The sequence below is a fragment of the Caloenas nicobarica genome, chromosome 6, assembly GCF_036013445.1.
Source record: "Caloenas nicobarica isolate bCalNic1 chromosome 6, bCalNic1.hap1, whole genome shotgun sequence".
NCBI classification, from domain to species: domain Eukaryota; kingdom Metazoa; phylum Chordata; class Aves; order Columbiformes; family Columbidae; genus Caloenas; species Caloenas nicobarica.
This window is the reverse complement of record NC_088250.1, coordinates 32,592,372-32,607,349: the sequence shown is the minus strand read 5'-3', so window position 1 is coordinate 32,607,349 and position 14,978 is coordinate 32,592,372. Positions and strand designations below refer to the sequence as shown.

General features: G+C 46.4%; 1 protein-coding gene across 1 annotated transcript; it reads left to right on the top strand.

Annotated features, from left to right (window-relative positions):
* The first annotated feature begins 313 nt into the window (after nucleotides 1-313).
* On the top strand, nucleotides 314-11,327 carry MARCO (macrophage receptor with collagenous structure). The gene is made up of 15 exons (XM_065638126.1): nucleotides 314-443; nucleotides 2,394-2,495; nucleotides 2,870-3,100; nucleotides 3,524-3,559; nucleotides 4,794-4,838; nucleotides 5,205-5,312; nucleotides 6,638-6,745; nucleotides 6,865-6,909; nucleotides 7,472-7,570; nucleotides 7,666-7,719; nucleotides 8,723-8,767; nucleotides 8,924-9,031; nucleotides 10,294-10,335; nucleotides 10,679-10,855; nucleotides 11,197-11,327. Exons 1-15 carry the CDS (start codon nucleotides 314-316, stop codon nucleotides 11,325-11,327), a joined length of 1,461 nt encoding a protein of 486 aa, XP_065494198.1.
* The last annotated feature ends 3,651 nt before the right edge of the window (nucleotides 11,328-14,978 follow it).

Here is a 14,978-nt window from a genome sequence, read left to right as displayed (position 1 = left end):
CCCTGATTCAGAGGTGAACCTGAGTCCTTCACAACAAAGCAAATTATCCCAATTCCTATAGCAGTGTATAGCAGAATATATGATAATGGAGGACTCATCTTCTTTGCTGCTGGTGCCAAACCAGGTCACAGCTACACAAGCACATTTGAAAGGAGAGTGCAAAGTGGATTTAAAAATCCCCATGTATTTTTGGTTTAAGCCTTTTAGAGAGCTATACCTGAGGTGCAGGACAGAAGGCTTCATTCTGCATTAGGCTGTTAGGGTGTGGGTTTCCATCTCACATCTACCTGAAGCTTACACTGCACTTTCTTCCATGGCCACAGAAAGTGGTGAGGACCCAGCAGCCCCGCAGATGGGCACAGACCTGCAGCCCAGGAGAGGATCCTGTGATGGGGACTGGACTCTGCCCGGCACCTACCGACGGCTCTTGCCTGTGGGCACGGGTGAGTCACTTTACTTTGTAAAATCAAAATCAACCCCGGCACAAATGGAGGTGCCAAAACACCAAATACCATGGTGAAGTCTCTAGGGTGGGTTTTAGAGGACATGAGCAAAGAAATGATGAGGTGGTAGAAATTGTGCCTATGGGTCAAGGAGGAAGCAGGGGCTGGAGAGAGCATTGACAAGGAGGCTGCAAGTGTCTCTTCTGCATTACATCCCAAACCCACTTGGGCTTCAGCATCCCCCCATCATTTGCTTGTCTTTACAGCTCCTCCTGATTCTTCCCCTCCTTGCACTTCAGTCATGCACCATCACTAAATTGTCCTCCTGGTGCAAGTTAATGTGTTTTTGACTGCCACACAGTGCTTCACCTCCCCTCCTAAGGGATGGATCCCCAAGATAATGTTGAGCCTGGGATCTTCTTGGTTACATGAGGAGGTTTATTTGTGTTAGGAGCAAAATGGCCACCTCACGCCCAAGCCTGCTAAAGTTCAGAGATGTCAAATAACTCAGAGTTGAACCTCTTGCAGGATCCTGCCTGAGGCTCTGTGGACATGGTGTCTCCAAGTGAGCACACAAGAGAAGCTGAACTTCTTAGCTGAGGGATTTTTTGAGGAACTGTTCAAATTACCACATCAGAGTTTTCACAAGTCTATAAAAACTGAGCAGATAGGAAAAGCATATCAGAAAGCATATAAAATCAAGAGGCAGATAGGAAGTCCCTTCTGTTCCTTATTGTTCATAATCTGACAAGGCTTTAGTTTAGCCACAATAAATTTGTCATGAAAATTGAAGACAGGCACGGGGAAGACGGAAATTCAAGTGATATGAACAGTTTCAGTATTTCAGACAAGATTGGGTTTGCCTCAGCTGCTACCACAACCTTCCAGATAAGTGGTAAGGTTTCTTTTTATTAAGTGGATTGATATGGATTTTATCTAGTCTATGAAGAAAGCAGCACATAAAAATGAAATATTGTATTTATACTGCATATTAAATGTTTTTGCAGTGATTTTGCTACTAAATTAACTGACAATTTAAAAAGAGAAGGATGTGAAAGTGTCCTTTCCAGCCCAAAACTGATGCTGAGCATCAGAGAAAAATTAGTTCTTTTCCTGTTTTAGAAAATGCCTAATTTCACTGCGTAAAACTTTCATGTCTTAATAGTTAAGATATTGAAATCGCCATACTCAATAAAAAATGTAAGCTTATGAATTTTTAGCTGAATATAAATACTTTGTTGCTGACTAAATCATTCTATTGTAAAACTAATTAAGTGTTGTATTCTTTTAAAGCTAAGATTTTAAACTCATTATTACATTACTTTGAAAAAACTCTATTAAGGTTAACTTACTGAATGTCTGAAGTAGCTATTAATGCTTCTGAAATACTTTTTTCTCCCTAAAGGCCAAAATCGGATGAAGCAGTTTATTTCTTTAACATTTGCTGGTGACAAGTTTTTTGAAATGTTACAACTTGTTTTCATATGTTCTGCAGTTCAGTTTATTATTGATTTTTCATTTGTTTCGATGTATACATGCACCACTATTGGAATCACATATATGTGGCGCGTTGGATGGAGAGGACATGCTTTCAGCAACCCTCTTTTAGTGGCAGCCTGGGACAACTAAAAGTGATGGAAACAGGGAGTTTATTGATGCAGAAAGGGGAGAACTACCACATACATTATGTTATAGGGTGGATTAAGTCTTGATGGAAGTGAGCTGGTTAAATTAGCTAAGATGGCCAAGTGAATAACAGTGCAAAGCCTGGGGGAGAGGAAGGCAGCCTGTCTTGCCTGCCTGGCAGTCTCACCGAGGGACCTTGCTGCTCCCCATCATGGGAAAGCATTGCTTATTTGTTGTGGTCAAGCCTGAAATGGCTGGAAGAGACCAGAATTTGTAGTGGGAGAGATGTGAGAGGGTGTCTGTCCTACTTCTGTTGGTTTTTAGAGCCTCGGAGCCAAAGGAAGCCATCCACGTGCTGTGCTCGGGCGGCTCTCAGCATCTACCTGCTGCTGCTGACGGCTGTCCAGGTGCTGCTGGCCTACAAAGGTAATGCAGAGACTTACTGTGGGCTTGACAGCAAAGCACAGCTTTGCTGGGTGCTCTTGGGGGAGTGGGTGAGCAGGCATGAGCACACAGATAGGAAACCTCTGAGGGAGCACAGACGCTCCTCTGCACACCACAAGTCAAAGCACCTGCTGCAGGAAAACATTCTCCCACCCCGTATACATGTTTTGCATTTGCAAAAGCCATTCTGGCTGCAGCAAGGGCCAGGATGAAAAACACCTCCTCGGGTCAAACGGTGGTGATATTTAACCCTGAGTGTCCTTCACGGGTGCCAAGGTGATGCTCTGCCAAATAGGCATTTCCCAGCTGGATCAGGCAGGGAATATTCACTGCATGGGCCTTTTGTTTTCCCTCAGTGTTTAAGATGCAGAGAGAGATATGGAAACTTCAGGAACAAAATACCTCCTATACAGAAGAGATTCTGGAAAGCTCCTTTGCCAACAAACTGCTTTCAGAGGGAAACTTTGTAGAGAAGCCTATGGAGCATGAAGAAATCTGGAGGAGAAGCTTAGAAAAGGAAATCACTGTAATTAAAAGCAGCAATGCAAACCTGATGATGATGATGAGAAACATCACCCTAGTTGCAGGTATGGCTCCATTTCTCCATGCTGGCTGTACAATGGGGAGAGCTGGTTCCTCTGTACCACTGGCAAAGCTGGCTCAAAAACCTAGTTCAGATGAACAAATAACTAGGGCAAGATTTGGTCTTCCTCTCAGTTAGTGATGCCCCAATGCCCTGGGTCGGACTCTGGCTTTGGATGCACTGGCTGGAGAGCTGGGCACACCTGGAGAAGATGGATCACAGCCCTCTGCAGCCGCCCTGGATCCTGCTGCAGCTGCATACGTGGCCCTGGGCTGCTCTTCCCTTCTGTAACTTGTAGACTTGGGCTCTGAATGTCCTTCAAAAGGGTTTTGTCTTCAGCCCAGACCTCAAACCTATCAATCCCATACTGGTATGCTTCTCAGTGAGTGCTGACTACTGAAAAATATCCATTAAATATTTATTTCAGGGCCTCCTGGACACAAAGGAGATCCTGGTCCACCAGGTATGTTGGTAAACGAGCCATGAGCAACTTTTCTTCTTTTCCTCTTTCTCTTTTTCCCCTCTAAGAGACCTGAAGTGAGGATTGGAGATTTCAGGCTCTAGACCCAGGTACTGCCCAATGGGCAGACACTCAGTGCCCTGGCCATAAGGAGACCTTCTGCACCTTTTGATTGATCCCCTGGGACTCTCGGCTTGCCCAAGTGTTCCGGCAGAGGTTAGCAACCACCATGGAGGAGCATTTTGGCTCTGCCTCCTCACTGCTGCCCCACCAGAAAAGCTCAGGGGTGATGGAGGAACTGTACCTGGTCATTATCTGCAATAACCACCCCAAATCCCCATGTGAAGGGGTTTATGCACATCCTACAACCAGCGGATAGCTGGGCTTTCTGCTCCAAACATAGCAAGTCCTGCTGCCCAGCTTACTGCAGGACAACTCAAGGAGACTTCCCTAGTCCCTGATCTAGAGGGTTCCAGCTGAATGGTGCATGCAACAGTGATGGATTTGGAACCTTGTCCACCCTATTCCTGAGGACACAACTGGACAGACTTGGGAATGAACTGGGTGCAAGCAGTCTCCTTCACAGCCATGCACAAGCTGCTGCCCTGGGTACCTGGGCGCTTTGGGTGGAAGTACTCCCGCTGCAGGAGATAAATGTCTCCAGAATGTGAGGATGCAGCAAGCCCTGATCTAATGTTTGCTCCACTTTGAGCTGAGGTTGGACTAGGCAATAACCAGAGAAACCAGGGTTTCTATGATCCTATGATGATGATCTAAGATGCAACCCTTGTTAGGTCAGGTCTGTATCTCATCCATCTCTAGTTCTTGGCTACACTGATGAACTTTTCTGAAGAAAAAAAAGATTAATACATTTTTTAAAAATCATGTTTTCGTATCTTCCTGGCTGCACTTACAACATTGAAAGAGCACCTCCCGCCAAGCACTGTTATGATACATCAGAGCCCAATAGCTCAGTGCATTTTCAGAAAAGATCTCCCCAAAGGTCCCCACGAGCTGGGTTTGGCTGGAGGACAGCTGGCCCCAGCCCAGCCATGCACTCAGCTGAGCTCCACAGACTTTGCTCAAGTGACTGTGCTGGTCCCTGCCAGCTGAAAATTGGCCTCAGTGGTGACGGAAGGCACATGCACAAAGGATGGTTAAAAATTTATCTCTTCTTCTTAGCCATTACTGTGAATAGATGGCGTCTATCAGCTGATATATGTATTTTATATCTCAGGGCTACGCGGACCACCGGGGACAAAGGGAGACCAAGGAATCCAAGGTAAGGCTTTTCTGACACCTGAATTATTTCTGTGGATGAACATAAAGTGGCTTTATGGATGATTTTATGGGCAATCTTGTCCTTAGTCAAGGTGTAAGTCAGTTGGAATGTCACTGGAGTTGAAGGAAATAAGCCTATGTAAAACTAATATGAACAAAAGCCAAACTTAGCTGGAAAAATTTCTGTTGTAAAAGTAAATGTGCACTGGTCATGGTGGTCTATGCCCCACTGTCCCCAGCACCACTCTCAAGTGCACAGAGAGCAGAGTTTGGCTCATGCCCACAGCTGAGCCACCTGGTCCTGCTGCTGGCATTCACTAGACATGACACCTGATGAAGCATGAGAAAAGTGATGTTATCCTTGCAGGCTTGCATGGACTGCAGGGTGCGAAGGGGAGTAAAGGAGATCCTGGTCCTGCCGGCCCAAATGGTGCACCGGGTGTGAGAGGAGAAAAAGGAGAGATGGGGCTTACGGGTAAGACTTCTTCACTATCTCAACTTTTTAAAGATTCTCTCTTGTTTTCCTGTTTAAATTAATTCTACTTAAAACACCAGAAAAAGTCTTCATAGGTCAGATATTTCCTAAAAATTCAGCTTTCTGGTCAATGAGGGAGCTGGATGAACAGGACACTTGGGCTGATATGAATGGATTTTGTTTCATGTCATGCTCCAGCAAAGCTCCCAATGGAATGCTGGGGGAAAGGAGACGTGCAAAATGTTGAGTCTGCACCATGGAAGTATCTTTATAAAGTGACCTTTGTCTAATAAAAGCCACAGGTATTCAATTATCAGCCTATCCTAGGTTAAAGCAGTGATGTTTGCAGTAGGATTTTCATGGTATTAAATAATACAATATAATTTCTATGCACAAGCACGTGGATATTAATGCTCACTTTAGTAAAACTTATTTCTGAGGACTTTATATCCTATATAAGCCTGACTTCTGTATGCTTTAAGTAGAAGAATTATGCACTGTGCTTCTCCTATGTAACAGGCACTAGTGTGTATCTTCAGGATAGCTGTTATTCAGTGGCCTCTTGAGGGCTGCACCTTGAGAGAAAAGGCTGAGAGCGGGACAGCAAAGGAAAACCAGAAGTTGTGCGTGGTGCAGACCAAGGAGGATGGTTGGATAGGTTGATTAGAGCTTCCTCAGATCTTCCACCAGATCCCACAAGTTGCTGTGTGCTCATTAGCACAAGTTGCTCCGGAAGATAAAAGTGAAAGTAGGAGGAATACCAAAAGGCGAGAGCTTTGGGATAATTTTGGAGCAGAAAGGTGAAGGAGATGTCAGTCTTTGGAGTAATTCGGCTTTGGAGTAATTCGGCTCTTTTGGAGCATGCTGATCACCTGTTCAGAGAAGGGAAGGCTAAGGGGAGATGTGGCAATTCCTTGGAAGCACAGGAGTGGAATTGCTGTCCTCCATCTCCACTGTGGCTAGGAGAACAGAAGGATTCAGGCTGCAATAAGAGATATTTAACTAGAGAAGAAAATGTTCTAGTGGTTGGGATAATTTGGGGAACATACTAGCGAGGTGTCATGGCACCACTGCAGGTCTTTAAGAGCAGGTCTGATAAATATCTGGCCAGACAGTCTGGCAGAGACGGAATTGGCTCAGACAGACTCTTGAAGTGCCATCCAGCCCTGTTCTTCTACAGCTTTGTGGGAATGCCACTGAGTTGTGAATGCAGGTGCGAGGCCAACCTCTACTACTGGTGCAGCTAGATGGAGGTGCTCCACTGGCTACAGAGACAATGAATCTGTTGTTCTGAATTTTTACACATGTGCTGTGCTGTTTGATAGGTCTCCAAGGACCAAAAGGTGAAACGGGCAAGAAGGGAGACCCTGGGCCCCGTGGACCCATGGGTCCTCAGGGGCAGCAGGGAGTCCCAGGACTGCCGGGTTTCAATGGTAAGTGCAGAGGATGCAGAGCAACCCACCATCAGCACAAATGTGCCATGCTGGAGGGCTGCCCTAGCTGAAGTGTTTGGCTGAGACTTGTTAGCACTGATGCTGGGATGTTGTTACAGGTAGCACGGGGGAGCCTGGACGTCCTGGGCAGAAAGGAGAGGCAGGTAAGGAGTACAGAAAGTGCAGTTTCTTCTAGAGATGTGAGACCCAGCTCTATTAGATGGTGCTTCATGACAAGGAAAACTGCAGCTAGGCTGGATCCCAGCATGGGTAAGAGAAGATGATGATTAGATGCAGAAAACATGCCAATGTTGTGCAAACCAATCCTACAGCCTCAGCTGCCTCATCTGGACCCTACTCACTGTGCAGGAGAATGAGAAGGAAGGGTTCTGTACCATGGAGGGTGATGTCCTCCTTCCTGACATGTGTGCACACACAAGGGCAGAATTTGGCTGCTTTTTTGGGAAAGCACTTGTGCATCTCAAGGCTGGCAGTCTGCAAGGACCTGGGACCATACAGTCCTTCATTCAGACCATCACTCACCGAATCGACAAGATTAGCGCTGCCAGGGGAGGATTGCAATTCGGAGAGACCCAGCGTTTGTTTTGCCTTCATGGGGTCAACTCAATCTGCACAGTGCAGGGGCTGGTGACTGAGCTGTCTGTCTTTCTTCTCCTTCATATGTTGTGTTGCATTTCACATGTGGTGCTTTTGCTCAACGTTAAGGTGTAGCTGGACAACCTGGACTTGTGGGAATTCCTGGCCTCGAAGGCAGACCTGGTCAGAAAGGGGAGAAGGGAGATCATGGTCCCAGTGGGACTCCAGGTACAATGCTACTCAAACCTGTAATTCACTGGCCTCCTATTCTGGCCTCACTTTGTGTGATGGTTTCATCCTTACTGATTTGTTTTTAATTTTAGGAGCACCAGGCATTGCAGGACTCAAAGGTGAAAAGGGAGACAGTGGAGTAACAGGTAAAGGAGAATCAAACAGGTTTGGGGTCAACAGCGTGCATCATGCAGACACTGGAAAGGGATCTGCAACAGCGAGGAGATTTGTTGGGTCCTATTCTTGGAGCCCCAACGCATCCCAGGATGCTATGGTGGGCCTGGGCCTCTGACAGACTGCCAGGGGCTCAGGTATGCACTGAAGGGGTGGTTTCAACCATTTGTAACGTACATGAGAAGTTGATGTTGCCTGCATTTTTGTATAAATAGAAAACACATAAACAAAGCAGCAGTTTAAGATGAACCAAACAACAACCTCCCTACCCTGGAGCTAAAGACAAATTTTACTGGCTGTGAATCTGATGGGGAAGGGTATTCACTAGCAAGTATCTGTCCTGGTCTCCACTCTAGCATTGCAGGAAGAGGTATTTTCACAGGCCAATTTAGAGCACATAACCTAGGCCTTTCCTCTGACCTTCCATCTGAAGAATACCACCTCTCTGTCCCAGGCACCCAACTCATAGGGTGACATTCTGCAGTACAAGCCTATTCTGGTGTATTTCTCTTGAATCAACCTCTCAACTCCATCAGGAGGTGACAAAGGTCCAAGTGCTGCACCCTTCTGCATTCAGTGATATCTGGATGATAGGGATGGGAGTAACCTGGCCCAACATGATGTGCTTGCATGTCTGATGCACCTAAATTTACATGTCTAGGTTCTCTATGTGGTCAGTGAAGACCCACCTGGAGGGAGGGTCTCTATCTCATTAGTGGAGTTGCTATTAAATAAATGACCAGAAGTTGATCTACTTCAGAAGAACATAGTTCTCCACTGCCTGTATTTTCTCTATTGATGAGCTCTGCACTAAGTAGAAGGGGAAATGAGATATTCACTTCAGAAATAAATGCCTATAGTGTAGATAGCTAAACTAGACAAGTTGAAATCTATCATAAATACTACTTTGCATAAGTTTTATAAATGTATAAATATCTGTCATAAATTTATGTTCATTTGTTTTGATGATCCCAGGTCCTCCAGGGCAAAAGGGAACAAAGGGAGACCAAGGCTTGCCAGGTAACCCTTTGTTTGACAGCATTACTTATTCTGATTATGCAAAGCACTTTAAATGCTATGTTTCACTTCTCTGCATCAATGTGAATGCTCATAATGCTCATCATGTTCTTTTCTTGGGAAGGGACAAAGGCAATGAGTTTCTCCCTTTCCACCCAGGCACCCCAGGCCTAACTGGTCAAAAAGGAAGCAAGGGTGATTATGGCAGTCCAGGGCCAAAGGGAAACACAGGAGTCAAAGGAGACAAGGGAGACCGTGGATACTCTGGTAAGGCTGTTTGCCACGGGGTCTGTGGAGCTGATGGTGCGTTTGGGTTTGGGACTTTACATCACAGACTGGCACGAGCTGCTCTGGGTCGTGTTTACACAGCTCATTTGGAGGAACTCAACAGGCAGATCAGTCTTCCCAGAAGATGAATGTGCAGAGTGTCATATTCACACCTTGGGAGGTGTGCTAAAAGACACGCAAGTAAACAGACGCATTAGATTGTCTCACATCCCTGATCTCACAGAAAACTGGAACACCTTGGTTTCCTCTTTGCTTTGTACAGAGACATCCTGCAGCAAACCACACCGCTGGGGTAAATCCCACGTAAAGGTGGCAGTCAGGAACGCAGAATTGGAAACATCAGGGCTATTTAACTATGTCTTGCCAGTTGTAGGACACAAAAATAGTTCAAAAGGACCAACATTACAGCTACTCCCCAGCCTTAACTCCCTCCCTTTCAATCACTGAATGCTTCCAAAAACCTAGTAAAAAAATCATCCAAAACAATAATTACAGCACACCACAGGAAGCAAACAGTGCTCCAGATGCTCTTTGTTTTACTTGTTCACACTGAACAATACAAAAGCCCTCAGAAATAAAACAAGTTGGAGCCTACCTGGATCTCCTCCATGCACTCCTTTTCCAGAGCTTTGCCTCTGGAGGAGACGAAAAGCATAACAGTGGTGAGCCCAGGTTGGGGGCTGCCCTGCAGGTGAGTCTCAGCTCCTGGTCTGCAGAAGGAGATGGCAATATGTGCTTTGTGGAGGTAGCTTTTGTGGGAAGAACTTGCCGTGTTTTTTTCAACCACCTCTGCTCTCAAGACAAGGATGCTGCACAGAAATACAGAGGACAGTTGGGAATGTCTTTCTGCTGTCCCATGGCAGCATGTAGAAGGCAAACTCCATGATGTAGGTCTTCCTACCAATTCTTTGGAAGATACCGTGCCTGTTTCTGGAGAGCCCAAAGGCTACCAGAGATGTCATTTTACAGGTAGTCGTGGAAATAAGATACATTTCCCACAAGTGAGTGGATGGGATTTTGCAAGTGGCCCATTTCTCGGGTCACACGTTAGGAAGGTTTGGCTGTATGTTATCATACTTGTTTTGCCACATTTCTTTTACATACCCTTAGTCACTTCAGGGGGTCCGCAAGGGGTCGGTGTCCTCATATCTCTGACTCACCCAATTATTTTGAAAAAGTTAATGACTGGATTTTCTCCCTAACAGCTGCCAAATATTTGTTTGTTTTTTAATTTGGAACAGGTTCCCCAGGAACAAAAGGGAGCAAAGGTGAAAAGGGAGAAGGTACTGGACTTTTATTTCTTCTTCTCTCACTTGCTTTCTGGCATTGAAGCTATCTGAGATCAGGACCGATGTCCCCCCCATGCACACCAGTTAACCCACAGCACAACTACCAGAACTGAGGGGTCCGTGCACTGAGCTACACTCTGGTGTTTCCAGACCCAGGAGAGGACCCTGAATTTGTCAGATTTGAGCTACCCGTTACTTCTGGTCCCACCCTGGCTACAGCCATGCAAATGGGAACATTTGTCCAGTTTGGGCAGTCACTGCTTCTGTCTTTCAATGTACTTTTTTCCTCATGCCCATATGACAAGTATAGTTATTTTCTTCTCTTTTGAACTGTCAGGCGGCTTCTCTAATTTGGTACGAATCGTGGGCGGGAGCAGGAGGGGCCGCGTGGAAATCTTTTACCAAGGGTCCTGGGGAACAATATGTGATGACGGCTGGAGCACCCAAGATGCCACTGTGGTCTGCCGAATGTTGGGATACAGCCGTGCCACCTCTGCATTTACAGCCACAGGAGGTGAGTTCACAACAATCTTCCACATCCCCAGGCTGGGGGTGTGTTACCTGCCTGGTACGGGAGGTTAAACACACCCAGAAAGCACCAGAGCAAGGTCCTTTACACGAGCAGCAGGAGAACAAAGAGGGTCTCCTCAAAGGGGCAGCTCCTTCCCCTTGGGATGAGGGAGCTGCATGGCAAGTGCTGCTTGAACTGTGCCCAAAGGATTCGCTTCCAACAAGCCAACCGTGCAGCCCAACACATGCCTGTTATGCACAGGGGTGTCTTCAGAAAAAAAATGCGTATTCCTCTTTCTATTGTCCAACTGTTTTTTGTTTGTGTGTTTAATTCATCTTCCAAAGGCACTGGACCAATTTGGCTTGATGACGTGAATTGCAGAGGGAGTGAAAGTTCAATTTTCGACTGTTCAAAGTCCAACTGGGGTGTGCACAACTGCAACCACAACGAGGACGCTGGGCTGGAGTGCAGCTGATGGGACACAGAGGCTGCCCTGGGAGCCACTGCTTGCCTCTGCTTGCTATGGGGCTCTTATTCATAATGCAAACCTAATTTTGTCAGGCCGTGCTTATAGTCTCTTTACCAGGTGAGAAAAATATTGACTGAGAAATTAGAATTTTCTGTAAATTGATAATGGTTGCAAGACCCACAGGTAACCTGAAGCATTCCAGTTGTCACAAAACTGGATCTCAGGCATGTGAGCCAGTTCACAGCTTTTCCAGCTACCTGACATCAGCTCATCTGCAGAAGCTCACACATTTGTGACCTCTAGGTCCACAGAGGAGGAGAGATGGTCCCCTTTAGCTTAGTGCAGCAAGAGAGAGCTGGATAAATGTGCAGAACTGAGTAGTTACTGCAGCTGAGCACCTTTGTTACAGTTACGAATCCGAAGCTAAAACCCCCAGTGAAGTGCATACACCCAAGATAGGAGATGCTCAGAAATCATCAGATGATCTCTCTGGCATTCAAATATAAATGTTCTCCAGAAATGATGCTGATGACAGGTTAAAATGCCTGGGATCTAGGTGCCGCACTATCCTGGTTTAGCACAGACCTTGTTTTTGACCTTGGCCAAGTCCCCTGCCTTCTCTGTCAGTGTTTCCTAGCCTGTCCCTGGGAGCAATACCCCTTACCTTATCTGGTGTATAAAGCTAAGCATTTTCATACCTTTAGAAAAGAGATGTTCCAGTAAAGCAAAAGGATAATGAATAAAAGCAACAATGGGGAAGTATCATCTAATTAAACTTCCAGAGTGAAAATACGGACCCTAAACCAAAGGCTTCTACCTTAACTGAAAGTTTTATATGTGTCTAAGAAAATAACTGAAAAGCTTCACTTTCTTAAGGCCTAAGTCTTCCCCTTTTCCATCAGCCCTGGGCATTCAGCAGGTGACAAGCAACCTGTGTACATGTAGCTGGGCACACCGCAACAACCTGCTTGTGGACATTTTATTTAAAATGTCAGAAATACACATAAGCAACCCTCACATACCTGCCTTAATGTTAGTCATAATTACCTTTGTCTACACAGCTTTAAAATTTGTTTTTAGTGCTCATAAATCCAGATATAAGTGGAAAAACAGAGCAGTGCTGGTAAGAGCAGCAGGTGATAGGGCATCCAGGGCTGACGGGAGCGAGAAGACCTTGTACGGCACAGGGTGTGACAGTGCAGTCTGCAACGAAGATTGTCACTGTCCTGAACCAGAGAAAATGCTTAGTATGGGGTCTCAGGCCTCAGGAAAGAAGTCTGAAAAATCCCAAGCGTTTTCCAATATCAATTCTGATGCCTTTGACAGCAGGAAAATGAAAAGAGTCACTTACCATTCCTGGTTCTGGTTTAGAGGAGGCAAGGAGCATCTGCCACAAACCACGGGTGAAACCTGGTGGTCGAGCTGGTGGAAACAGTGGCTCATCTGCATGAGAAGAGATAAAAGTTTTCGATTCTGGTAAGGAGCCCCACCAGTACAAACAGCATCCTGAGTACCAGCACCTGGGCTTATACAGCTTTCTGTAGGGCTCCCATGGACTATGCTCAGCCTGCGTGGCTTTCCTTCATCTTTGTGTGTGTGTGTGTGTGTGGTAGTATGTAAATAAAGCCTTGCCACTGTTAGGAAATAAAGGATTTACAAGCTGTATTCTTGTTTTGATACATCAGCATGTAGTGCTTACACTTCCCTTTTCTCACTTGCTAGTGAGGAAGGTTTCTCACCATTTTTTCAGGTTAAATGCTGAGATGTTTGATTTTTTTTTATCATGCAAAACTGCCACTGAAGGGAAAGTCACCATGTATGCTGTGTTTTGGTAGAGGCTCTTATTTAATTCAAAAAAAAGGAAAAAAAAAACCCACAGCATATTTCTTTCAAAACCATTATATAAAACTAGCATGGGGCCAGACTGGCCTGAAATATCTTCATGTCAATTCTTGTGTAAATAAAGGTTTCCCAGCAAAAGCAACGGCTGGACATAGCGCTAAGGGGGATGTCACCGGTGCGACAGGACCTGCGGGACGAGCCCCGGGTACTTCCCCAGCGACCCAGCAGCGCTGAACTACTGGGGCCTCGCCACACGGAGAACGTGTGTTTATTAAAAATGCTCCTTCCCGACACTAAGGGGAGCTCAAGGGCCGCCACCTGCTCCGCGGCCGCCGCGCCCCCGGGTCGGACCGGGTGCGATGGCATCGGATCGGGTGGGATCGCATCGGACCGGGTGGGATGGCATCGGATCGGAAAGGCTGTGGCTCAAGCAGCATCCCTCTGTCCTGCCGCCTTCTCCCACGGGGAGCCGTCCCGCCTGCACATCCCGGGAGCGGCCGGAGGGTCCCCGTGATGCCCCACCTGTGTCACGGGGAAGACAAAAACGTGGTTTATTCTGTTCAATGGGCTGATGGCACAGGCAGTGAGAGCCGGGAGCAGGGTGCTCAGTCTAAGGGGGTGAGGCAGGCTGTGGTGGTTTCCCAGCCTTCAGTAACCCCAGCTGTGGTCAACCAGTCCTCCCAGAAAGCGATTTTGAAAAATAAGAGTGGAAAATACCTTTGTGATTCAGTCTCTTGTGCATGCTGGTTTATGGGAGATTGCCAGGTAGTCAGGACAGGTTTACAACTTTTTCTCCCCACTCTTAATAGCTAGAAACACTCTTTCTAAGGCAAAACCCCAGATTTCACCAGCATGTCAGAGGTGTTCTCTCAGAGGGACAGAGTGGGGACAGCTTCACAGCTCACCCCCAGCCTCGCTGCTGTGAGGACAGGACACAAGTCACAGCAGTGACCCTTGCAGCCTGAGACCCAGCACTGGGACCCCCAGGCAGCAGGTTTGGAGGGCACTTGTGCCCCATGCATCCATTTCTCCAGTGCAAGGCAAGGTCCATGGGGGCAGGAAGAGTGCCACAAGTCACCACAGAGATAACCAATGAGCTATGAAAAAGCCTCTTGTGCCTACAAAAATGGGTAGCCCTGAGATGTAGAGCCTGTGTGGCTTGCACGTCCACACCACCTCCCTCTCCAAATATCACCTCGGTGCTCTACAGACACAGCTTCTAAGTCTCCTAACTAACTATCCTACACTGCCCTACAACAGCTATCTATAATAGCTAATAAGGAATTGTACAGCTTTGCTGATCATTCACTCCCAGCACCAATTAAAAAGATTTAGCTAAGCAAAATGCAATTACACTGTCATGGATAAAAGCGACTCAATTAATTAAAAAGGAATACTTTCCCTTAGGAATGCTGTTATTTCCAGGTGCTTCCCTCCCTGTCCTTGACCACTCCTCGTGATCTAAGACATTTGGGGTGGGGAGAACTGCGGGGTTCAGATAGTTTTTCTCACTGACTCAGATGTATTTCTGAGGTAAGTTAGCAAGACCCCTGAGGACACAAATCTTCTCTAGAGCCCTAAAACGTCATTTCCAACGTATCTGTCACTGTTCTCCTTGCTTTTCTAAGAAGATCAGCATTTTATAGAGGCTATCCAGCACCAAGCTGGGACTTCTTGACTTTTGGGGAGAAAACTGGGTTTTCTATTAACTGTGAAGGAATGTGGAGCAGCCAGAGACTGTGGAATATGTACTGTGTCTGGAAGGATTTACCAAAATCCACGGGGAAGCAGCTGAAGTGAAGTTTCCTACCTGGT